General features: G+C 42.3%; 1 protein-coding gene across 7 annotated transcripts in view; it reads left to right on the forward strand.

The window, feature by feature from the left end:
• Positions 1 to 27,054, forward strand: part of LOC137347116 (tensin-3-like) — a 547,175-nt gene that overhangs the window by 468,626 nt on the left and 51,495 nt on the right. For all 7 annotated transcript variants that reach the window (XM_068011228.1, XM_068011236.1, XM_068011247.1 and 4 more), the window contains 3 exons: positions 450 to 625; positions 3,107 to 3,230; positions 3,478 to 3,567. In XM_068011228.1, coding sequence (XP_067867329.1) covers positions 450 to 625; positions 3,107 to 3,230; positions 3,478 to 3,567 — 390 coding nt within the window. The remainder of the gene's footprint in view (positions 1 to 449; positions 626 to 3,106; positions 3,231 to 3,477; positions 3,568 to 27,054) is intronic.

A 27,054-nucleotide genomic window follows, 5' to 3' on the forward strand; every position in this document is an offset into this window, starting at 1 on the left:
CTGTAGAACAGATGCCAACAGTGTGGGTTCAATTCCCATACCAGCTGTGGTAGTTCATGGAGGCCTGCCTCTTCACTTTGCCCCATGCTTGAGGAGTAGTGACCCTCAAGTTATACATCACCAACTCTCACTCTCTCATGGGGAAAGATGCCTATGGTCCTTCAGGACTATGGCTAGAACAACAACTACTGGAACTGATTTACTGTTTGTAAATTCCTTCTTACTATAAACACAGCAGTGGACTTAATTTGAGAACAATTAGCTAACAGAGAGCTGTTTTGAAATGAAGCAAATATTTTAAGCAAAAATTCAGGTTTTCTAAGCCTTTAATGTAACATTAAAACTAATTATGTAGATGGATCAGAAGTTATAGGTGTAATAGTTAGGTTTTTCTACCAGTTCAATATTTTTGAGGGAATCTTTCCAACAGTTAATATCTTTATGCACAGGTGTACAGGCGGATGCAGGTCTCACAACATTAGGAAGGACAAGGCAACGGAGTATTGGACAATATGAACGAGGTGATGCTCACCTGTTGTATGATCAGAGTGGATGGATGAAATCCTCTGGCCCTTGCCACTCCGTCTCCACTGGAACATTCATCACATCTAGCCAGTCAGGGGAGGTAGGTTGAAAATAATAGAAATGAAATGCATTACATATGAAGACCTCCCTTGGATCCATCTCCTCCCCAAACCAAAATGAACAGTTGTGCCTTTTATCCCCCATTATTAATTCAGCCTGAAAATAAGGTTGTATTGTTAATGCTCTTTGAAGAACCACAGCTACTTGTTTTCAGCTGCTAGGGAGGCTACATCTCAATAGTCAGTTCTTCAGAATGTATCATTAAAGTGGTTTTGCATCAAAAGAGGTCTGTGTTTCACTGGTGAATATTTTTGTCTTCCCCGCACTGTGCAGTCTCAGTTGATTCTGAGAGTAAGCAGGTAACCTGTTCCCATATTGCCAATGATGCCATTGTCTGTCAGGCTCCTAAGGTTCACCTCATTGGCTCAAGTTGACTCACCTAGGATTAGGCTTTTCACATATTGCATTTTCTGCAGGATTCCTGTTTCTCATGAAAGTTCTGAGGACCCAGTAAGTCACCCAAAATATATATAAACAACTAATCAGTCCCTCCCACTTGTGACTTTGCAGAGCTTCCATGAGTTCACCCAAAAAAGCACTCATAGATATTTCACTGTCTTATCTATATTTTTCCCTCTTGCCTCTGATAGGATGGCTAATATTTGGTGTTCACTTAGTACAATTTAAAAGTAGTTTTAATAGATATTAACGGTGGCACTGGTTCCTGGCGCATTGGGCTTATGCACCTAACTGAAACCTGAAGGTGAACCCACTGGGATTTGCTAAGACTATCTGTTGGGCCTAATGGAATCTGGCAAATTTGTTTCCAGGTTGCAACTGGCTACATGAGACCAGTTCAGAACTGTCCACTAGCATGAGTCCTGTTCAATATAAACAAAGCTCAAATTAACAGAAGGAATGTTATGATTCTTTTAAAGCAAAGGTTTAGAGTGGTTCTTTGAAGTTGGTAGCAACAAAAATTGCTATCAAATTTTTTTATTAGCATAAAAGGCAATGGCAGCATAATTGGGTTTGAGGAGGAATTTCTAACCTACTGACTCAATGGGGCAGGATTTTTAACCCCAAAAATGGGTGGGTTTGGGTCAGGTGACATGTAAAACAAAAATCTGAAACCTGCCTCCAACCCGCACACTGGATTTAATGGAGGAGGAACGGCGGGGGTGGGTGGAGTGCGGGGTTGGGATGCACAGTCAACCAACCCACTTGCGGGAGGCGGATTGGTCATTTTAATATTATGAGTCTACGTGCCTCAAAATTAACCACTGTTTTAAATTTAACCCTGTCCTGCTGGGAAACCCGTCAGCTAAAGGGATGTAAAGACTGCTGTATCCAGGAGGTAAGTGCCTTTACCTGTTTTGCCCCCCCCCCCCCCTCTCTGATTGCCCACAAGTGGACACCCATGACCCTTCCAATCTCCCCACTCCCATGTTGGTAGAGAAGTGTTTGAAGACATCGGGCACAAATTTGTGCCAGGACTCTTGCAGGCTGGAGAATCTGTGGGGATCCAACAGACTGATCAAGGATTAAGATCCCTAATTAGAACAGATTTGAGATCCCCCTCCACTCCGGTAGGTCTCTGGGCCTTTTGGCTACTTGTCTCCCTGATTTATAGGTGCAAGTTTCAGTTATGCATATGACCCAGGCAGGACAATCACATGTGCCATCCTCTGACAAAGGCAACACTTGTTACCAGTTCAAGGAAAGTTCGCATGATTGTCTTGGGAGATGTGTTTTAAGGGACAAATTTGGAGAGAATAAAAGTACATTATCCCTCACTCTTCCTCATCTCGTATTTTCATGGGACTAAAGATAATCAAGTGTGCACAATTAATAAAAAGCATTTTTACAATTGAAATTGAAGAGGGAATTTTATCCAGTAACTGCCATACTGAGCTGGAAACTCCAGGTCTGATCCCTGCTCAGTACTGAATTAACTGACCTCAACCAGTGTCACAGCAAGGGTATTGGATTTGTGCTTGGCACTTGCAAATTAGACTGGAGAAAATTAGCCAGTGTTCATGCTCCCGATCGCTATCCAGTAACATCTTCTGGAAGTGTGCCTGTGTAAACATCAGGTGAGGACAGAATTCGGCTCAGCCTTGTTAACCACCTGTGATAAAATAGCCTGGCAACACTGGCAAGGGCAACATGTGAAGAATGGCTACTTAAACAATGTCCTAGATTTGTGGATCATTTCTCAGCGAGGAAGAAAGAAAAAGCAAAATAAACTTTTTAATAAAATGCTGAGAGGTAAATTTTTTTTCATTAAAGCAACAAAATATATTTGATCAAAAGGGCACTGGTCATATATTGCAGTTTGACAGAAGTACTGTTTACTGATATTCTGTACCGTCAATAATATGAATGTTAGTGTTCTGGTGAAGGTTCTCACATTCATCACCAGGTAGTTTAAATGCAGCTGAGAAATTTGAATTGTTGGCCTGTGAATTTGATCAACACCAACTTGTGCTAAGGAATTTTCTGTTCTGTTCTGCTGCAGGCAAACACACCAGGATGTAGCGTTGGTCAGGATGAGGTGGATGGCAGATTGTTAAGCTCTTCCTCTGGAAGTGAAGAGGTTCCTTCCACACCAGCATTTCCTGTCTCGCCACCAACTCCATACGGTAATAGATGCTGATACCCTATTGCACTAAGTAAAAGGCAGTAAGCCCTGAATTGAGATTTTTTTTAAGTTCAAAATTTGAAGTCAATTATGAAATTAGCAAACAATTGAAATGTTGGTGTGCACCAACATGCAGTGTTGTCTATAATCAGTGAAGTGTGACTGCTAGTCATCCTTAGTGTTACAAAATTATTTAATCAACAACCTGCTTATCTCAAGTACTGTCATTTGGATTTCTTCTGTTGCAGTGAAAGTTTTGATGAATTATTCTGCAAAATCATTGCGCAAAGTTGGGGAACAGAGCGGCAACGCTTTAGATGGTTACAGAGTAGTTCAAGGTAAGGAATGCACTCTCGGTAGGGCTTCACGTATTAACCTCGTTAAAGGCTTCCCATAATGTTGATGTGCATTGAGCACTGAGTCCCCACATCATAAAGCACTGTAGCCTGAAGCCAATGTGCTATAACATGCACCTGAGGCACCTACAGTGTTCAGCCCAAGCACACACATCCTATGTATTGTGATCTTGTTCTTCATGCAAGTTAGTGAACCTGTCCATAATGTGGTTGAAACATCTGGGCCACATTCAGGATGGGGAAGGGGGGAATGGGTTGGTAATTTTGACTTTGGGCGATGGTGTAAAACGGGCTTGGGGCAGATGCCGCAAAGGCTGAATGGGGAAAGGCCACTGTGTAAGGTCCTCCATAGTATCGGGTATATGCAAGAAAATACGGTTTTGCTGTGTAGTGCAAATGTACATTGCATGTTAAAAAGGGATCTGATTTCTTTTGCACTTTCTAGAATGTCAACTTGAAACTGTTTTGTAATGTATTTTATACAGATTTTTTTGAATAAAGTGTATTTTTGGAAAAAAAAAAGCTGGTGTAAAATGAACAATAACAGATCAGTTGCCTGTTATACATCCCTCCTGATTTTCATTTCTACTGGCGTGAACTAGGAAAGAAAACTGTATGTTTTCTTTCTGTGCATGTAAATGCACAATTAGCTTTAATCAAGGTCTAAATTGTCCTCGTCCTGAATACAGAGAAATTGCAAAATTGTGAGGATAATTGCAACAATTTAGGAATGGTATTTTATGTTCAGCTGTGACAAATTCTGATAGTTATACTGTATATTGGAATCTTGTCCCCTGTAGAGCTGATGCTTTTAGGGAGTGCATTTTGAGAAATTCTGGGGAAGCAGCTATTGATTTTCCTCTTGTTATAAGTTTTAGATCTACCTTCGATATTGTCTTGGGTACAGTGATGCTGGTCACTCCCATAAGCAGTCCAAGTATTTTATGCCCTGGAGTGTGCTCATACTTTCCGATATTTAATTATATGATAATATAATCCGGGGATGTACCAGTAAGATCTCATTCTGATCTGAACTGGATATCATGTCTCTTGCAATTTTGAGGAGGCTCTTGAACATGGAATGTGTTAGCATGTGAGGGGATGAAAAGGAAGCCAGAAGTGAGCAGAGCAGACGAAGTAGCATGGAAGGTAGAGGCCACAGATCATAAGAGGACAGGGTATTGAATTTGTGAAATGGTAAACCAACAGGGGTTGTTGAGGATAGGAGGAATAGAGAAGTAGTACAGAATATAGGAATTAGAATTTTACAGGTATTCCAGTAGACATGGATTGAATTGATCATTAACTGCAGTTATTCTTTCAGGCATAGAGTAGTACGAAAAAGAAATGACTTGCATTTCTGTAGCGCTTTTCACAACCCCTCAGGCCATCCCAAAGTGCTTTACACTAATGGAGTACTTTTGAAGTGTAGTCATTGTTGAAATGTAGAAAATATAGCAGCCAATTTGTGCACAGCAAGCTGCCACAAACAGCAATGTGACCATTTAATCTGTTTTTGTAATGTTAATTGAGTGGATACATATTGGCCAGAATACCAGTGAAAACTCTTCTGCTCTTCTTCGAAATAGTGCCATCTGATCTTTTGTGCTCATCTTAGAGACTGGACAGGGCTTTGTTTCTTTTTATTTGTTCTTGGGCATTGCAGGCAAGGGCAGCATTTATTACTCTTGAGAAGGTGGTGATGAGCTGCCGCCTTGAACCACTGCAGTCCATCTGATATAGGTACACTCACAGTGCTGTTAGGGAGGGAGTTCCAGGATTCTGACCCAGCAATAGTGATATAGTTCCAAGTCATGGTGTGTGACTTGGAGGGGAACTTGCAGGTGGTTTTTACCCATGTGTCTGTTGCCCTTGTCCTTTGAGGCGGTAGAGGTCACAGGTTTGGACGGTGCTGGTGAAATAGCTTTGGGCGAGCTTACTACAGAGCATCTTGTTGATGGTACACACTGCTGCCACTGAGAGGTGGTGGAGGGAGTGAATGTTTAAAGTGGTTAATGGGGTGCTGATCAAGTGGGCTGCTTTGTCATGGATGATGTGGAGCTTCTTGAGTGTTGTTGGAGCTGTACCCATCCAGGCAAGTGGAGAGTATTCAGTCACATTCCTGACTTGTGCCTTGTAGATGGTGGACAGGCTTTGGGGAGTCAGGAGGTGAGTTACTCACTGCAGAATTCCCAGCCTCTGACCTGCTCTTGCAGCCACAGTATTTATATGGCTGGTCCAGTTAAGTTTCTGGTCAATGATAACCGCGGGGGTTGATGCTGGGGAAATCAGCGATGTTAAGGGGAGATGGTCAGATTCCCTCTTGGTGGAGATGGTCATTGCCCAGCACTTGTGCGGCATGAATGTCACTTGGCACTTATCAGCCCAAGCCTGAATACTGTCCAGGCCTTGCTGTCTGCAGGCACAGACTGCTGCAGTATCTGAATAGTTGTGAATGGTATTAAATGCTGTGCAGTCATCAGTGAACATCCCCACTTCTGACCTTATGTTGGAGGGAAGGACATTGATGAACCAGCTGTAGATGGTTGGGCCTACGTTTAAGGTCTCATCCAAAAGATGGCACCCCTGACAATACTCTGTCAATACCTCAGTACTATACTGGAGTATCAGTCTAGATTTTTGTGCTGAAATCCCTGGAGTGGAATGTGAACTCACAATCTTATGTCTCTGAGGCAGGAGTGTTATTAACTGAGCCACAGCTGACACGTGTCTTCTCCATCTTCCTCCCATCCGACTTTGTAGTTCCTCACAACTTTGCACATGAATAATGGCCACTTAGGACACTAACCACCCTGGAACTAACATCCACTTCTGCTGAGTGACCATTCGTCATTTGTAAGACAAATCTTGGCAGATTATTGAACTACAGTGGCCATCAAAGATAAGTACAATCCTGTTCCCACAAACATCCACATAGGTGCACATTCTAGCAGGCCTTATGGAACAGAAGTAGAAACGTTTGCTAATTTCCCCTTAGAGGCACTAATGCCACTTGTGACACTCCCACTGTAGATAGTTGAATCTATCTCAAGCTTGAACGTAGAACCTTCTGGTCTACATGATTTACTGCTGTACAAGTTTGTACCTTACTCACTAAGAGGCCTAATGTAAAACTTTCCATCAGAAGATTATATTATGTGGGTAGAATTCATGACGCATGGTTTGTGGAAGCAGGATGGGTACAATAACATGACTCCCTTTCCATGCTTCTATGAAAATGTATGTTTAAAACCATATCAAATTGTAGTACTGTACCAATCTATGGAAAATGATGATAGAAGTCATAAAAACATTTCAGTCATAAGATATGTGGAGAGTTTAAAAGTACAATTTGGATTTGACCAGACAAGACCAGAGATTTGCCAGCACTTCAGTCAGATTTCCAAGCTTGTGCGAGGAGCAAGAGTGTTGCTGCAGCTGCTTCTTAACATTGCATGTCCAGACTGGCAGAGAATGCAGTTTCACACTGTATTTGTCTCCTATGTAGTGCATTCCCAGGCATTATTTGTACACTGAAGTTAATACACACAGTTAACCACGTGGAAACGCTATGGAATTATTCTTGGAGGGTGAAACAGCTTCTTGTATTTGATTTTTGCTGACTAAAACCAGATTCAGTTTTATGAGGCAGTCTTGCCTCTGAATTCACTGTTCTTACCATATACACTGCAAATAAGTTATAAAGTTGTGAACTGCCATTGAAATCAACAAAGAAAGAGGACTTGGCCTAGCTGAAAAGTTATATTTAGTTTCCATAAATATTTGTTCGGAGTTATTTTAGTCATTATTATTGCAGCTGTGGATTAACCTGAGGACTGACACTCAAATTATGTCCACAAGCTGAAACACAAAGGAGTGATTTACTTCCTGTTTCTTTCTTTAAAAATTGCAATTTTAACAGAAAGGGATTACTTTTGCAACAAAATCAGATAAAATAATAGAGCAGTGGGTTCCAGGATTTATCTATGTAGAAATATCTTTCCAGTGACAGTCCGCATGGATCTAAAAGGTGTGTCCAACTTGATAAACATCCTTGATTTCGTTAAGATTGTTGCAAACAAAATAGATGACCGGTCCTATGATATAGTTTGTTTGGACTTATGCCCAATTAAAGACTACGAATTGAAGTTTGCAGACAATTCTGAAATGCAAAGCACAGCGGAGGTAGTTAGAGTTTCTGATCTGGTGGGAATCCAACCAAATTGGTGGCATTGAAGCCTCTGTGCCCACCCGTCTCTGAGCTGTTGGAGCTGCATTAGTCTGCACTTGGTGGTGTGTGTGTGTGTGTCTGTTACAATTTAATGCTTTAGGTGTAATGTTCTGGTGTGCAGTGAAAGGTATTCTATCTCTAGGCCACTGAGACTAATATGTTCAACCAGCTGGTATTTCTGAATCTCTGCTGTTTACCATTTTCTGCTTAATCTAAATTCTGGTATATTTAAAATAAGGTTTTAGGACAAAAGTGAAGTGTAAACATTTATTTTAACTTTGCTGTTGCAACAGTTTATGAATAATATAAGGTATTTAGTCTCATTAACACTGGTTGGTAGTTTTTTTTTAAAGCATGAGTAAATGTCTGTACTCATTGAATTTGAGCTTTTTTATAGTCTACACTATGTTAATTCACATTTCCTGGCAAATATGTTACCTTGTAAATCACTTCAGCTCATAAAGCCCATCCTGTGCTTCATCAGAACACATGGTGTTTAATTAGCCTAGAATTTCCAAGAAGGCAGACATTCACAATCCTCAAAGTAGGCTGGGATCCATAATGCCACATCTTTGCTTATTAGACATTGAGCAAACTTTTCAGAGCAGAGATTGGCAGTGTGCTAAGTGTCCATTTCAAATAGATGGGAACTTTTTTTTCATATCAACTTGTGGCAGGAACATTGTGCATGCCATTTCCTAATGTTTGTGCAAGATGTTTGTAAATCATTCGAAAGGAATTCCAAGACTTAGTTAATAAGTATGTGGACAGTCATGGAAAGATCACACAAATGTTAAAGGAAGTGTTCTTCAGTCACTTCATAACTGTGAGCACTTAGGTTTTCAAGTGATTTTGTGCTAATTGTTTTTTTTAAACTACCTCTGTAGTATCATTATTGGCACTGATTGATTTCCCACTGGAAATCCTTAACTGAGCTATTTTGAAAAAGAAGAAAGCAACCAACTGAGGAATACCAAATCGGACAGGCCAGATGAGAAGTGCTGTGTGGCTACCTCCCTGTACCCACACATCTGCAGTTAGAGTTGAATATTTCTCATGTAGGCATACGGTTAGTCATATGGAGAGTCCTGTTCCTAAGAGAAGCTGGGATAGCTAACTAGTTGGAAACAGAGAGTAGTGGTTAATGGATGAGAAACAGCGAGTGGTGATTAATGGATGTTTTTTGGTCAGGAGTACTGCTTTGTAGTGGAGTTCCCCAGGAATCAGTATTGGGACCCTTGTTCTTCCTGATGATATATACTAATGACCTAGACTTTGTACAGGAGACAATTTCAAAATTTGCAGATGATACGAAACTTGGAAGCGTTGTGAACTGTGAGGAGGATAGTGTAGAACTTCAAAAGGACATAGACAAGTTTGTGAAATGGGTGGACAAGTGGCAGATCATGTTCAATAGAGAGAAATGTGAAGTGCCTCATTTTGGTAGGAAGAACACAAAGAGAATATAATATAAAGGGTACAACTCTAAAGGGGTGCAGGAGCAGAGGGACCTGGGGGTATATGCGCATAAATCATTGAAGGTGGCAGAGCAGATTGATAGAGCGGTTAATAAAACATACAGTGTCCTAGGCTTTATTAATAGGGGCATAGAGTACAAAAGAAAGGAAGTTATGTTGAACTTGTATAAGACACAAGGTCGGCCAGTTCTGGGTGCCGCACTTTAGGAAAGATGTGAAGGCATTGGAAAGAGTACAGAAAAGGTTCATGAGAATGGTTCCAGGAATGAGGAACTTTAGTACTGAAGATAGATTGGAGAAGAAAAAGCTGAGAGAAGATTTGATAGCGGTATTCAAAATCATGAGGGGTCTAGACAGAGTAGATAGGGAGAAACTGTTCCCACTTATGAAAGGATCGAGAACGAGAGGACATAAATTTACAGTGATTGGCAAAAAAGCAAAAGAGACATGAGGAAAAACTTTCTCAGAGAGCAAGTGGGTAGGATCTGGAATGCGCTGCCTGAGAGTGTGGCAGAGGCAGGTTCAATTGAGGCATTCAAAAGGGAATTAGACTGTTATCTGAAAAGGAAGAATGCGCTGGAATGCGGGGAGAAGGCATTCGGTGAATTGCACATTCAGAGAGTTGGTGTGGACACGATGGGCCGTATTGCTGCCTTCTGCACTGTAACAATTCTGCGATTAGTTTTTTTAAAATATCCTTTTATGGGATGTGGGCATCACTGGCAAGGCCAGCATTTGTTGCCCATCCCTAATTGCCCTTGACAACTGAGTGGCCATTTCATAGGGCAGTTAAGAGTCTGGAGTCACATCTAGGTCAGATTCCTTTCCATAAAGGACATAAGTGACACTGATGGATGTTGTAGAAAAAACTGCTGCTTATCAAGTACTGGATGTGGGATTTGAGCCTGTGTCCCTAGGCCATAAGCCTGGGCCTCTGGATAACTAGTCCTGTGACATTACTACTGTGCCAACCTCTCCCCAATAACAATGAGTGTTTGACTAACCATAATGTTGGATCTACCATATTCATTGGGCTGGATTCTTCATAGGATATAAGTCAGCAGAGGGGCAGGTGCAAAGCTGTGCTATCTGCTGCAAGGGCACCTGCAGTTACCATGCTGTTTAGAGCTGTCACATCTGGCTGATAGTAGTGTTCACCTGGGCCTGAATCATTGTTCCATCACCTTATCAGCATAATACAAAATACAGAACACAAAAGTCCGAGTGTTTCAAGCCTGTGTCTTCAGTACCTTGCTCTACGGCAGCGAGGCCTGGACAACGTATGTCTGCCAAGAGCGACGTCTCAACTTATTCCATCTTCGCTGCCTCTGGAGAATCCTTGGCATCAGGTGGCAGGACCATATCTCCAACGCAGAAGTCCTCAAGGTGGCTAACATCCCCAGCATATACACCCTACAGAGCCAGTGGCGCTTGAGATGGCTTGGCCATGTGAGCCGCATGGAAGATGGCAGGATCCCCAAGGACGCATTGTACAACGAGCTCGTCATTGGTATCAGACCCACTGGCCGTCCATGTTTCCGCTTTAAAGACATCTGCAAACGCAACATCAAGTCCTGTGACATTGACCACATGTCGTGGGAGTCAGTTGCCAGTGATCGCCAGAGCTGGCGGACAGCCATAAAGGCGGGGCTAAAGAGTGGCGAGTCGAAGAGACTTGGCAGTTGGCAGGAAAAAAGACAGAATTGCAAGGAGAGAGCCAACTGTGTAACAGCCCCGACAACTAATTTTATCTGCAGCGCCTGTGGAAGAGTCTGTCACTCTAGAATTGGCCTTTATAGCCACTCCAGGCACTGCTCCACTGACCACCTCTAGGCGCTTACCCATTGTCTCTCATGACAAGGAGACCAAAGAAGACAATGCTGACCTTTGGTGGTGCAGTGTAGTGTCATAGAGGGTAAATGTCCTCTTAATTACCTCATGCGGCACCACCCTCACTTTAGCAACCCTCAAACAGAACAACACCTTATATTTATATAGGCCTTTAATGTAATAAAACTTCCCAAGATGCTACACAGCAGCATTAGAAGAGAAAATATGACAGTCACACAAGAAGCTGTTACGTCAGATGACCAAAAGCTTGGTCAAAGAGGTTTTAAGGAGTGTCTTAAAAGAGGAAAGCAAGGTGGAGAGGTGTAGGAAGGGTATTGCAGAGGTTGGGCTGAGGCAACTGAAGGAATGGCTACCAGTGGTACAACAATTAAAGTTGGAGATGCGCAAGAGGCCAGAATTAGAGGAGCACAGATATTTTATAGGGTTGTGGGGCTGGAGGAGATTACAGAGATAGGGAGGGGGGGACAAGGCCATGGAGGGATTTGAAAATGAGGATGAGAATTAAGCCAATATAGGCCAGCAAGCACAGGGGTGATAGGGGAATAGGTACATGGAGTGAGTTAAGACACGGGCGACAGAGTTTTGAATGATCTCATGCTTAGAGAGGGTAGAATGTGGGAGACCTGCCAGGAGTGCATTAAATAGTCAAGTCTAGAGGTAATGAAGGCATGAATGAGGGCTTCAGTGGCACATGAGCTGAGACACGAGAAATGGCAGGCAATGTTACAGTGGTGGAACTAGGCAGTTTGAGTGATGACACAAGAATGAGGTCGGAAGCTCAACTCGGGGTCAGATGTGACACTGAAGTTATGAACAGACTGGCTTAATCTTGGACTGTTGCCAGGGAGATGGATGGAGTCGGTAGCTAGGAAAGGGAGTTTGGAGCGGAGCCTGAAAATACCGTCTTCCGTCTTCCCAATCTGGAAGAAATTTCTGTTCGTCCCGTACTGGATGTCGGATAAGCAGTTTGATAATTTCGCCACAGTGGAGGAGTGGAGAGAGGTGGTGGTGAGATAGAGCTGGGTGTGGTCAGCTTATGTGTGAAAACGAATGCTGTGCTTCTGGATGATATCACCGAGGGGCAGCATGTAGATGCAAAATAGAAGGGGGCAAGGATAGATCCTTTGGGGACACCAGAGGTAACCGTGTGGGAGCAGGAAGAGATGTCATTGCATGTGATTCTCTGGTTATGATTAGATAGTTAAGAATGGAACCAGGTGAGAGCAGTCCCATCCAGCTGGATGGCGGCAGAGAGGCTTTGGAGGAAGATAGTATGGTCAACTGTGTCAATGGCTGCAGACAGGTCAAGAAGGACGAGGAGGGAAAGTTTATCTTTGTCACATTACATAAAATGTCATTTGTGATTTTGATAGCTGTTTTGATACTGTGGCAGGGATGGAAACCTGATTGGAAGGATTCAAACAGGGAGTCCCGGGATAGATGGGAATGGATTTGGGAGGTGACAACACGTTCAGGGACTTTGGAGAGGAAAGGGAGGTTGGAGATGGGACAGTAGTTTGCCAGAATGTGTGGGACAAGTATTGGTTTTTTTGAGGAGAGTGGGTGATGACGTCAGATTAAAAGGAGAAAGGGACAACATCTGAAGAAAGAGAGGCGTTTACAATATTGACTAACATGGAAACCAGGAGGGGAAGTTGGGTGGTCAGCATTTTAGTGGGAATGGGATTGAGGGAGAGGAGGTGGGTCTCATGGACAAGATGATCTCAGACAGGACATGAAGGAGATAGGAGAGAAACTAGAGAAAGATATGAGTTCGGGACTAGGGCAGGTGAGCATTGTAAGAAGTTTGGCTAAGCGGACTGGTGAAAGGGAGGGACATGGCAGAGGCGGCTGATCAGATAGTCTCGATCTTAGTAACAAAGAAGTTCTTGAGCTCCTCACACTTATTGTTGGAGGTGAAGGGAATGGGGTTTAAGAAGATGGTTTGCAGTAGAGAAAAGAAGCCGGGGGTTATCTTTTCATTCTAGGATGATCCTGGAATAGTGAGCAGTTTTAGCAGATGAGAACAGGACACAATAGTGTTTTAAGTGGTCCAGCTGGATCTGAATGGCAAACCAGTTGTCCATCATTTCCTTTCAAGTCTGCGTCCCTTGGACTTCAGGGAGTGGAGATGGGGGTCATACCAAAGGGAACGGCCAGGGTGAGAAAGAGTAATGGTTTTATTGGGGACTAGGGCATTGAAGGTGGAGGTGAGGGTATGGTTGAGCAAATCAATAGCTGCAGAAATGTTGTGGCGAAAGGAGGGCCATAGGCTAGATAGTTGGGATTTTGAAATTGCAGTTGTAAATGAATTGGGGTATAGTTTTTTTTTCCAGGGAGGGTTACAGAAGGAGGTAGGGTTGGGGTGTGCAAGGGGGATGCGGGTGGTCCGTGATCCAAGGATGTGATCAGAGATGGTCTCACCTGTAAGTGATACGATGGGACTAGCAAGACCACGTGCGATAGAAAAGCCCAGGGGGTGGCCTTGAATATGGGTTGGGGAGTATACATGGAGGGAGAGATTTAGGGAGGATAAGTGGACGGTGAACTCAGGAGAGAGAACATGATGAGTTGAGATGGAGGTTGAAATCACCAAGGATGAGAAATCATTCAGTGAGGGAGGAAAGCATTGAAGATATTTTGGTGAGAAGATTTTTAATGTACTTGGGAGGGCAGTAGTGAATGATGATTTTGAAAGAGAGGTGAGAGGGGTGGAACAAAGTGAGATGCTCAAAGGAGGAGAAAGTACCAGAGGAGTAGGGGGTCAGGCCAAGATGTGACCTGGCAATAAACACCACGCCGCCAACGCGATGGTCTTAGCAGGGCAAGTGGTTGCAGCTGTAGCCAGGTGGAGAGGCTTCATTGAGTGGCAAGGTGTCATCACCCCTCAGCCAGGTTTCCATTAAGGCTATGACATTGAAGCAATCATCCACAATAAGCTAATGGATAGCAAGGGCCTTGTTCACAAGTGAACTGACATTCTGGAGGGAGATACATAGAAGGGTGGTGAGAGCTGATCCACTGGCAGAGTCCACAGGGTCAGCAGTGGGAGGGATGAGTTGAACAGGAAGAAGATTGGCATGGTTAGCTCCCAGTGGGCACATTGGGTGGGAAGGTTGACGAGAGCGGGACACAGCATTTGGGATTGCTGCTTGTAATGAGCCAGTGCTGAGTGTCTCAATGAGCCCGTTGGAGGATGCCAAGCAAGGCACAGAGGGAAGCTGTGCACTTAGCTAAGAGGGAGTCGAGCCTGGGATGGTGGAAAGAGAACAAGAAGCTTGTGGAGTACTGAAGGGTTGGAGTAGGGAATTGGGAGGGCAGAGCGGCTGAGAGTAGAGAAGTGACTGGAGGCACGACGATATAAGGGAGGGGTCTAGGAGGAGTCAAGAGAAAAGAAGTTCAAAACGAAAGAGAAAAAGTGGAAATGGATTGATGAGCTTGGGTCCAGAACGGCAGACAAAATGTGTGCAGGAATGGTCTCGGAGAGCTCAAGTTGCATAGGTGTAGTTTGAATAAAGAAGTTTGAGTGGTTGTTGTGTCACTTAACTGCAGACTTTGAGTTTCCTTTGCATACATTTTGTTTGTCACTAAGATTCTTAGTCTCCTCCCTTTCATTTTTGACAAATGTTGCTAATGGATTAAGACACCTTTTAAGCCTTTTTTAGAGGCTTTTATTTTTCTTTGCCAATGTGACCCTCCTCTTTCATTAACCCCATCCCTTTAACTTACACTTATGGAATTTTTTGCTCCCTGCCTCCATCCAAAGGTGTGCTTGGAATAATGATTGTAAACTGATCTCAGAGCATTGAATGAAATTGCTTAATTCCATTTATGTCACTGCAAAATCCTTTCCTAACCTTCCGGATGGAAATGCACTTAGACTGGAAAATCTGGAGTCTTCAGGTTTTATGATTATTTTCATCATCCACTCGATATAATTTGTATGAAGACAGTCGTATAATAACCCCAAACTTCTACAGCAATATGACCCTACACACATCCTGCACTCCTACAAACCTGAATGACTACTCCCTCAACTCCACAAGCAGTAGCTGATCTTTTAGCCAGTGTTCCTGCTCTCACAAAAGTGCGCTGCCTCAGAATCTCTTGCCATTGCGTTGAAAGCCTCACCATAGTCGTTGATTGTACTTTTGATTCCCCCAATCTTTTCCATCTTGAGTGTCCTCCTCTTCCCTTCGTAAAGTACTCTGAAATGTTCTTCTGCTTGAGGGGCACTATACAAATTTGTACAAGGCATAGAATACAGTTTGGGTGCCCCATTGTAGAAAGGACTTTCAAACTATAGAGCATGTACAGCATAGATTCATCAGGATGATGCCAGGGATGGGGGGGGACTGCAGGTGGAGGGGAGAGACTTGAGATACTGGGACTGTTTCCAGTGGAACAGGGATTTAAAAGATTAGGGATTCAGTGATGGGTCTTAATTTAAAATTGACACCAGGACAGCGAGGGAGACAGTTGGGAGAAATTTACTTTTCACTCTTGAAATGCTTTTCCACAAAAACTGGTTGAGGTAGAGACCATTGCATCTTTTAAAGGAAACTTGAGCAATTATTTGAAAAAAAAAAAGAGAGCTACAGGCAGAACATGGGGCAGTGAGATTAGTGTTGGATTGCTCTAGCGTAGAGTTGGCACAGACACAATAGGCTGTCAGGTCTCCTTTTGTACAGTAACCATCTTTGGGTCAATATGTTCTTTATCAATGTGTGTTAATTTTATTTTGTATTATTGAACCATTTAAAACCAAAAAAACAGTGAGATGTCCAATTGATCTTGGTATAATAGCCTCTTGATTGGAATTTTTGCCTGTATTTCTTCTCCCTATCAGACAATTGATAGATTCTTGGTGGTAATGTTGCACATAACCTTGTTGTCTGGAATTGAATAGAAAGCAGCAGATATTTTCCCCCTACCAATGTTAAAGCACTCAAATTATTTTTGTAAGTCTGAAACTAGAAATTTATAGTTGCTCTGTAACTGACTGCTGAAGTGAAAGGTATTTTGGAACACATGATCCAATAAATATAGTGCTTAATCTGCACTTGTAGAATGTTTAAGATGCCCATCTTGGAGATTGATGAATAGCATTTGTTATGGCCAGGTGAGGAGAGGGGGTCTCAGGCTCCCCTTTCGCCCCTTCTCTGGTTTGACCGCAACAGGGTTTATCCTTTTTAACACATTGGTTGAACTTACAATTGCTCCTGTTCCTCTAATGTAATTGCAAAATAACCTATCAGACAGGTTTTCTTGAGTTAAAACAAGAAAAATGTAAGTTTTTCTTTTTATTCATTCATAGGATGTGGGCATCGCTGGCTAGGCCAGCATTTATTGCCCATCCCTAATTGCCCTTGAGAAGGTGGTGGTGAGCTGCCTTCTTGAACTGCTGCAGTCCATCTGGGGTAGGCACATCCACAGTGCTAGCGGTTAGATACAACTGAGTGGCTTGCTCGGCCATTTCAGAGGGCATGTAAGAGTCAACCACATTGCTGTGGGTCTGGAGTCACATGTAGGCCAGACCAGGTAAGGACAGCAGATTTCCTTCCCTAAAGGACATTAGTGAACCAGATGGGTTTTTACAACAATCGACAATGGTTTCATGGCCTTCATTAGACTAGCTTTTTTTAAAATTCCAGATTTATTAATTGAATTCAAATTCCACCTTCTGCTGTGGTGGGATTTGAACCCATGTCCCCAGAACAATACCCTGGGTCTCTGGGTTACTAGTCCAGTGACAATACCCCTACGCCACCGCCTCCCCTTTATTACTCTTAACACTCTAAACCGTAAAAATTACTAAAATCTATTCATTTACGCACACATTCACACGAGAGTTGCACACACAGATAGATTACAGAGGGAAAACAGCTTTTGTGGTTGGGGGTAGAATCTGGAATAAATGGAATTTAAATATAGCTTTAAGTCTCAAGTCCTCAACTGAAGTTGTATTCCTGAAGTCCTCACTGGGCCACGTGCACGGTTGTGGGCTTGCTTCTCTCGTGGCTCCTGAAGGCAGAAGGGGGGTTTGATTCATGTCCCCTGGTTGCAGGCTGTGGTGGTCTGTAGGCTTGAGGGGCTTTACCAGTTGCAGCCGGGTCTTTTCTTGATCTTTACTAGGGAGAGAAAGAAAGAGAGAGAGAGAGGTCTGCTTCGTTGACGGCTTTTCAGTTACTCCTGTCTGCTTTCTGTGTGACAAAGCTTACAGTCTCTCCAGAGCTGTGTAGTCACATGATATTATCAAGCCCCTTTGTTGTTTTAATGAGGTCTTTCTGGAATCTTCTGAGATTCAAGGCACTACACCTCAAAGCTGTCCAGTCACACTCTGAGGGGGTTGGCTATTTCAAAGTCAATGGGTGTAGATGGCCCCTGTTGGCTGCGCTGATGAGGCCATTCCAGGTAAGTTAATCAGAGAGCACCCCATTGTTCTGGCTAGGTTGAATCAGTCGTGTCGTCTCCAGTCTGATCTTTTGGTGTTTCAGATGTAAATTGCAATGGCCATCTTGGCTGCCAGTTTACTTTTTAAAAAGTTACTTGTAAGAATTTCCAGTAAAAGTCTAATGCAAGATTCCAACTGATGAAATTAATATTTCGCATTTGGTATATAGGGTTTTCTTGACATATTACATACTGGAGTGAGGAGTATCAAAATGCACTATACAGCAATAGTAAATCACCATTGCTCAGCACTAATATAGCTTACAATTAGAATGTTGTTGAAATAGATCCATAAATAAGTTTAATAATTCATCTGAAATCCAAATTTTATGACTTGTTTTTATCTTTATTTCCAGATTAGTAAAATTAGCAGTAGTGGTTTTTGCCATTGAAATTACTAAATTAGCTAAAAATATCAAACTTCTGGCGTGCTCTTTCTAAACTCTTTGGAATGATGGCTTCAATCTAACTTTCAGCATGCTATACTTCTGGCACGGGGGTACTTTTATACTCTTCCCCCCTACCCCCCAAGCAGGTTTGGAGATGTGGAGAGCTTAAGATTGGTGGGGGGAGGGGGATCCCACCACCGTCAATATTGAGTCTAGGGTGGGAACGTCTATGAATGGCCTTCCCGCCCCACTGTCAATTGAGGCCCTTAACTGGGCAATGAACTTCCAATTAAGGGCCTCATCCCACCGCTGCCACAATTAGCCATGCAGCGGGTAGCCTTGTTGGCGCACGGGAAACACAGCACGATAAACCGTGCGGGCTACTTCCCGGCCCCAAGGCGGTAGGGGAGGTGGGGTAGGGGTGCGTGGTCTCTTGTTAAAAGACACAGTGCCTGAACGATGGACCCGGAGTTGGGAAGTGGGGGCCCGCTGAGAGCCACTCCCCTGCCCGTGCTAATGATCCCCTCCTATACCCCCACTCCGCGAGACCCCTCCCATCCTGCCCTATTTATGACCTGGGTCCAGTGCTGCTCCTGGACCTCCGGTAGGTGCTCCTCTGGCAGCAGCCACTGCCTCCATGGTGGCACTGCTCAGTGGAAGAGCTGTCAGCCTCTGATTGGCTGGCAGGTCTCCAAGGGTGGGACTTCCGGCACCAGGTTCCTTCCCATGGAAGGCCTGCTGCTGTCCACTTAAGTGCCTGATTGGCACTAGATTTGGCGGGCCTTCTGGAGAAGAGGTGATGCGGGGTTCTCTGCATCGCTTTTTCCAGACTCCCGTCGCCAGTGTAAAATCCTGGCCTGCATTTCCAAAAAAGAAATTCAAACCTAAAGTTTTTTAATACACCGTTTAGTACTTCCTGCAGTTCTAGGTTTCTGAGCTTAATATGAATTCAGCCGCTCTCCTAAACTTTGTATAAACACCAAGCCTCAGAATTTCACAAAAATGATGTAAGAGCTGTTTTGCACCGGGGTTTTCTGAGGAAATTCGCATGTAAGTGATGTTCACTGGTTTTACACCAGACCTCCACTACAGGTGAATTTCCTCAATCATCATCTTAACCAATAGATTTTTGACAAATCTTTTCCATGAAAGTGCTACACTTTTTAATTAAAAAAAAAAAAAAATTCTTTGGATAAGATTAACTTCTTTCATCCCCTGCAGTTATTCCTCCTGTAATCCTATTCTTTTGTCAAGCTATTGACACTTGGGAAACACAATATTTTGAGTGCTAGAAACCCGCCTGTTTTTCATACGGGAGATTGGGCAGTGTAGGTGGGTTACTCAGTTATCAAATCTATCACAGTCACATGTACCCTTTGTGAGAAAGTGGAAAAATATCTTTGCTCATTTCTATCCAGATTCTTTCCTGGAAGGGCAAGTGTAGATGTTAAGTGAGAGCAGACTCGTTCTCAGCTATGATGGGCCCCATAGCTGAATAGCACTTGCTGCTCTCTGTCCAAGGCCCCTCCAATTCGGAGGAGGTACCAAAGGACCATTGTCATGTAGCAAATCTAGGGGAAGAAGGATAAAGGGAGGAGGGGGAAAAAAAATCAAATCTCTGCCAAAATGTCATAAGAACAAGGATTGAACATGAATATTTTATTGAAAGTTTAAGCTTATTCATGATCTTCATGGTCTGCATTGGAAGGATGATGTAATGTAACTTTTTAAAGTAATGAGGATGTTTGGCTATGTTACGAGCTTGCCCTTGTCAATTGTTTTTTTTAAACAATTTTTTTCCTGATTTGCTCTTCGGTTTCCTGAGCCTGCAACAGATGTGTGGCAACTGTTGTAAGCAAACAATATTTCAGCTGCTCAGTTATGTGACTTGAAAGCTTTTTGTTTTATTTTTGACTCAGTTTCTGCTGATTTTAAAACTTTTTTGCCTGTGGTAGTGAAATGCTGCAAGCTAGTATGATCTAAAATATGATAGCAGCTGCATGCTGCATTTCAACATGGTACATGTCTTTTAGACAAAAGTCAGTTTAATAATGGAAGCACTTAAGGATTGTATACCTTTGGGCAGTAAAGAAAATGTGCACCAAGTATTTGTCCTGAGGGGCATTTTGACCTTTGACTTTTGTTAGTAGTACTTTTTCATTGGTAGAAGCAGATTGGGAGGGTGCAAAACAAAGCTGCTGTGTAAGTTAAAAGTCAAATGTAAATGAGGCTCCATTTAGAGCATGAATACACTGAATGGACAGGCTGACTGTGGCTGTGAGAAGCAAATGCTGAATTATTTTCTGTATGGGCAGAGTGGATTAAGTTGTTGCTGACCAAACATCATCATTTTGAACATAATCCGAATTCTCCACTTCCCAGTCTCTCTGGAAGTTGTGCTTTTGTACTGGGTTTATTACAGACTGTAAGTAAGAAAGAACGGGCAACTGAGACTGGATAATCTCTTGAGTGAAGTCACGTTTTTTGTATGTGGTGTTCCTGCTGTGTTGCTTTTAAACTGAAGTCTGGCAAACAAAACAGCAAGCCAAAGACTCCTTTGGCTCTAGTAAAATTACAGCATTTCAAGACATTCATCTTTATAGCTCCTTTTTATATGAAAGGTTTCCACCATGACTACTTCAGTTGGTAGGTAAACCATGGTTTCAGACTGATATGTGTTGTTTCTATCTGAATGTTAGACATTTAGCAATTTGCAAGTAAACGGCTAGCGCTGAAACACTATCTCTCCAGTGTGAACAGATTATACTCGACTGGTGCTTTGGGCTTTCAAACAAGTGTATTTGTTTGCTAGTGTACAGGGGAAATTTAAATACATTGCTGCATAACTGGAATGTATTTATCGTAGAAATGTTGAATTTGCAGGATGTTTGCCGACATCTTTGCCATGTGTTTGCAGCATGCAGAAAATTCTGGAAGTGCTTCTTAAAGGTCTTTGTATATATTAGAACAAAAACTTTTCAGTGTTTTGGGGGGAGGTTGCAGAGAAATCAGGTTTGTGTTGTTTTAGAATTTGCTTGGTTACTTCATTCTTTTGAATTGATACTCCTTGCATGATCTTGGGACTCATTGAAGACTGCTTTTTAACATGCAGCTATACTGAGGCCAGATACTGAACAGCTGAGCACATTCCTGAGGGTAGCTGGGACATGTTTGGGTCACTGGCAACCTTCCACAAAATTCCTCTATAATACCCATTTATATTGCAGCACTGTCTCCAGAGGCACCCCTCCAATACAAATGAGGCAATACAAATGACCTCACCACCCCCAGAGCAGGCAAACTCAACCACCCTTTAAAGTGGGTTCATTCCACGTCTGCTCACCTCTCAAACCACAGGGCCCCAAAAACTCCTGCAGTGTGAGACAGCAATTTACGTTACTTCCTCCAACCTAGTAAACTGTATTTGCTGTTCACTATACTGTCTCCTCTGCATCGGGGAAACCAAAAGCAGATTAGTTTGCGACTTTGCTGAACACCTTCAGTCTGTGCACTGGTTTGATCCCGAGCTCCATGTTGCTTGCCATTTAAATTCTTCATCCCACTCCCAATCTGACCTCTCCGTCTTTGGCCTTCTACACTGTTCCAATGAAGCTCAACATAAGCGCAAGAAACAACATTTTATCTTTCGACAGTGTTTTGCAGCCCTCCAGCCTTAACTTTTTAGCAACTTCAGACCTTAATTACAGCTCCCATTTTCTCTCTGCCTGTAAGTGCTGGATGGAGCACAAGACACAGGATATGATCGGAGTAGAGGGAAAGTGAAATCCTGTGCACAAGGAGCTTATTATGAACTGATGTAATAACAAGAAAAGCTAATGTGCTGCCTACGAAACACTGTGATTAGAAGGAATAAGATGAAAAGCTTATGAGAGGAAATGAGGTCGTACATTGAACTACTTTTACATATCCCCTTTCTGTCCTGAGTCAATTCTTAGTGAAACTGTTGGTCATATGCAAAAACCCAACAGGAAAGGTGAATCAACCATGGCTATCAAACGAAGGTAAGGATTGCATTAGTTCAAAGGAGTGGCTGATACGGTCGCCAGAAAAAGTGGTAAACCCGAGGATTGGGAGTCATTTATAGTTCAACAAAGGAGGACCAAGAAACTGATATAGAAAGGGAAAAGAGATTATGAATGTAAACTAGCTAGAAACATAAAGGCAGACTGTAAAAGCTTCTTTAGTTATGTGAAAAGGAAATGATTAGCAAAAATGAATGTGAGTCCATTGCAGGTAGAGACAGGAGAGTTTGTGGTGGAGAATGAGGAAATGGCGGAGCGACAAAACAATTACTTTGGGTCAGTCTTCACAGAGGAAGACACAGAAAATCTCCCAGAAATACTAGGGAACCAAGGGACTTGTAAAACTGAGGAACGGAAAGAAATTAATATCAACAAAGAGGTAATACTCGAAAAATTAACTGGATTGAAAGTTGATAAATCCCCTGGACCAGATGAGGTACATCCCAGAGTATTGAAGGAAGTGGCTACAGAGATAGTGGATGCATTGGTGGTTATCTTTCAAAATTCTACAGGTTCTGGAAAGGTTCCAGCAGACTGGAAAGTAGCAAATGTAACCCCACTATTTAGGAAGGGAGTGAGAGAGAAAACTGAGAACTACAGACCTGCTAATTTCATGTCAGTAGTAGGGAAAATGTTGGAATCTATTATGAAGGATGAGATAACTGGACGCTTGGAAAATAATGATATGATTGACAGAGTCAACATGGATTTGTGAAAGGGAAATCACGTTTGACAAACCTGGTGGAGTTTTTTGAGGATGTCACTTGTACAATAGATAAAGGAGAGCCAGTGGTTGGGGTGGATTTGGATTTTCAGAAGGCTTTTGATAAGGTCCCACACAAGAGGGTAGTAAACAAAATTAGAGCATATGGAATTGGGGGTAATATACTGCAATGGATTGAAAATTGGTTAACAGATAGAAAGCAGAGAGTAGGAATAAATGGGTCAATCTCAGTGGGGTACCGCAAGGATCAGTGCCTGGGCCACAGTTGTTCACAATCGATGTAAATAATTTGGATGTGGGGACCAATTGTAATATTTACAAATTTGCTGATGACACACAACTAGGAGGGAATGTAAATTGTGAGGAGGATGCAAGGAGGCTTCAAGGGGATTTGGACAGGCTAAGTGAATGAGCAAGAACATGGCAGATGGAATATAATGTGAATAAGTGTGAAGTGATCCACTTTGGTAGGAAAAAAACAGAAAGACAGAGTATTTCTTAAATGGTGAGAGGTTGGGAAGTGTTGATGTCCACAGGGACCTGGATGTCCTTGTTCATGAGTCACTAAAAACTAGTATGCAGATGCAGCAAGCAGTTAGGAAGGCAAATGGTATGTTGGCCTTCATTGCAAGGGGATTTGAGTACTGGAGTAAAGCTGCCTTGCTGCAATTGAAAAGAACATTGGTGAGACCGCACCTGGAGTATTGTGTTCAGTTTTTGTTTCCTTATCTAAGGAAGGATATACTTGCCATAGAGGGAGTGCAACGGAGGTTCACCGAACTAATCTCTGGGATGGCGGGATTGTCTTATGAGGACAGATTGTAGAAACTGGGTCTATATTCTCTAGAGCTTCTAAGAATAAGAGGTGATCTCATTGAAACTTCCAAAATTCTTACAGGGCATGAAAGGGTAGATGTGGATAGGATGTTGCCTCTGGCTGGTGAGTCTAAAACCAGGGGACACAGTCTCAGAATAAGGAGTAGGCCATTTAAGACTGAGATGAGGAGGAATTTCTTCACTCGGAGGGTGGTGAATTTGTGGAAGTCTGTACCCCAGAGGGCTGTGGAAGCTCAATCGTTGAGCATGTTCAAGACAGAAATTGCTGGATATCTGGATACTAAGGACATCAAGGGATTATGGGGATAGTGGGGAAAATGGCATAGAGGTAGATGATCAGCCATGATCTGTTTGAATGACGGAGCAGGCTCGATGGCCCGAATGGCCTATTCCTGCTCTTTCCTATGATCCTATATACTAAAGTCATGTGAAGACCCTGTGTCACAATCTGAGCTCAGCAATTGAATTGTATGGATGATTGAAGAGTTGCTCCAGTTTTATATTGGCGTTGTACTGCGTTAATGTGTAAATGTGCACAATTTTTATCAGCTGAATTTTGTTTTATAATTTTTCCGGGTAGTGGTTAGTAATTTGGGGGGGGTAACATGGAAGATAGCACGCAATGAGTGGGAGGAAGAGGAATACGAGAACCAGTTTATGGGAATTTAAGTCAGAAGCTCATTGCTGGATTATTTTAGGACCAGTATCACCTTATTGCTTGTTACACATACATTTTATAGTCTTGCTAAGCTGTATTCAACAAAGATGAAGCATATTAGCACAGGCATTTGCATCTAATAGTTTTTCATTTTGTTCTTGGGCTGTTGGCAAGGCCATATTCATAGCCCATCTCTAGTTGCTTTGAGATGATGGCAGGTTGACTTCTGCTTCAAACATACAAATTTTGATCATAATACTGTATTTGTCAAATAATGTGGGATTCTTAATGTATTTGAGAGATTACATCAGGCAGTCAAATGTTTGCATTTTGGCAAATTGCTTGTTTATTTTGCTTTCTGTCTTAATTTGAAATCTTCAATATATAATGAGCTACGTAAGAAATATTAGCTGAGGTTTTTTTAAAGTTATACCCAAGAGCAGCTGTGTATACACACTTAAATTACATGTTTTCCAACTGCAGTCATTAATCTTCTTGAGTGACCACATTCCTGTCATTTGCACGGTGTATCTTTTTAAACAAGCATTCCTTCCCAGTATTGCTGCAAGTGCACACAAATTTAAATAGTGCATGGTAATCGCCTTTCAATGCCTATAGTGCTCATAATGATTCTGTCAAGCACATTATTGTGCTATCTTTATATATTTGTTATGATGCATTAACACTACAAGTTTAGCAGCACATCACCACAAGTTTGTGTGGTGTAAATCGGGTACTAATGCCCAAACTGACACCAAAGATAAAGCAGAGACAGATTTTCTCCTCCAAGGAGTTTTGTTCTACTTCCCTTTGGTGTCAGGCTGGGCTCTGAGTCTAACCTCAAGCTACATTTACACTGTTAATGAAGAATCAAAAATAGGGAGTGACATGGTGGTTGAAACCCAGTTCTTACTGGATAGTGTTTCGCAGTATGTTGGTGATTCTCCTCCATTTTCAAAAGTCTTTTCCAAATGGTGCACCCAGAAAAAGTGTCAGTAATTCAAATGCCTTCCATGCTTTTTCTTCTAATGGGCATGACTATTACCACAGTAAGAGTGAGGCCCTATTTACACTATAGCGCTACCCCAAGTTGGCAGCAGTTGTATAATACAGAGAAGGCAAAAAGTCTATCTGCTGAAGTTGCCAGTAACCACTTGGTGATTTTCTGAGGTCTTTTGGAGATAGCCATGCCAGCAACACCAAATGTAAATGGCTGTTGCCAGCAGTGCCTTTCCAGCTGCAGGCAGGCTGAACATTTCTTCTGGGTAAGGCCAGCAGTGTTTTTTCTCAAAAGAAGACACAAGTCACAATTACTTCGAAAGGTTATACACGCATGGTTGTTTCTCCAAAGCTACCACTGTTTAAGATCCACACTTTGATATAAATGAGACAAATTTCAGAGTCCCAACACATTGCACGAATAGTTCTGTCATTTAAAGGGTTTATAACACTCTTTAAATTATGCTTGAGATTTGCTTTCAAGTGACTGAGTCCATTTTTGAAAGAACACTACTTTAAAACATTTTTTTCACTTTAGCCAAGCTTAGACAGTACATTCTCGAAAACTGAAGCTGCTGTGTCCTTTCCTCCAATTTTAAATCTATGAAAGTATGGAATTTAGTGAGTACTTTCACTGAGGTAAGGGAAAGACTGTTCACATTCTAGCTCCATTGAATTTTTTTGTGGTACTGTGAAGAAATTCTTAGCAAATGACATGTGCAGTGTAGGGAGCAAAAAAACTTAATGGGGCATGTTTGTCCTGTAATTCATAAATATATTGAGGAATGTATCAGTGATTCTCACAATTTGTCCCAAATAGTCTAAATAATTGTCCCTGTCCTTCACCTTTTCGGAGCCATGCTGACACATCTGCCATCTTTGTAGATAAAAGGGTAAGCTATTGATATGAAATAGGTATACAAGCTAATGCAAGTCCCTGTTTGAACCATTTCCAAGCTCTCTCGGAGAATAACCTCTGATGTGCAAGTTATCCTTGCTATGTAAGGAATCTGGGCGGTCTTCATGTTCCATTGATTTTCAGATAGCTTTATCTAGTCTTTGTGCTTGTGTCAACATGTTTGCAAAATTTTACTCAAAAGAATGCTTTTTACTTATGATTTTACTACTTTTTCTTAAATGCTGACTTTTGTCAGGTAGATGTCTGGCTCTCTGTATTTATAGGTGAACTCTTCGAGTGCTGTATGAGGCAAAAAAAATTTTGAAAGTGAAAAAAAAAGTTCTTCCCCTCTTGTAACATTTCGAGGAAACAAATTGATTTTGTACCAATCTAATTGAGAACAATGTGCATTCTAAGTATATAGAGAACCATAAATTATTTCTGGATTCACATTTGTCTGGCCATGAATGAAAAGCTGCCAATTGGGTTAAGCACTTAAAGGTGCAGTAAATTGTGTTACTGAAAACAGTTTTGCTATGTTATCAACACCAATCTGGTAAAACAAGCTGAAAAGGCTAGAGCACACTATTCTACATTTTAAAAAATTAAATTAACAAAATGTATAATAATTAGTTTGGGAAACGGAGTTTTAGCTGATCAGCTGTCAGTGGTGGCTCAGTTGGTTATATTCTTGCCTCTGAGTCACAAGGTTCTGGGTTCAAGTCCCACTCCAGGTCCTGAGCACAAAAATCAAGGCTGACACTCCTGTTCAGTACTGAGGGAGTGCTGCACTGTCGGAGGTGCCACCTTTCGGATGAGAGGTTAAACCAAGGCCTCATCTGCCTGCTTGGGTTGATGCAAAAGATCCCATGGCACTATTTCAAAGAAGAGCAGGGGAGTTATCCCAG

This window comes from Heterodontus francisci, chromosome 2 (genome assembly GCF_036365525.1).
Source record: "Heterodontus francisci isolate sHetFra1 chromosome 2, sHetFra1.hap1, whole genome shotgun sequence".
NCBI lineage: Eukaryota > Metazoa > Chordata > Chondrichthyes > Heterodontiformes > Heterodontidae > Heterodontus > Heterodontus francisci.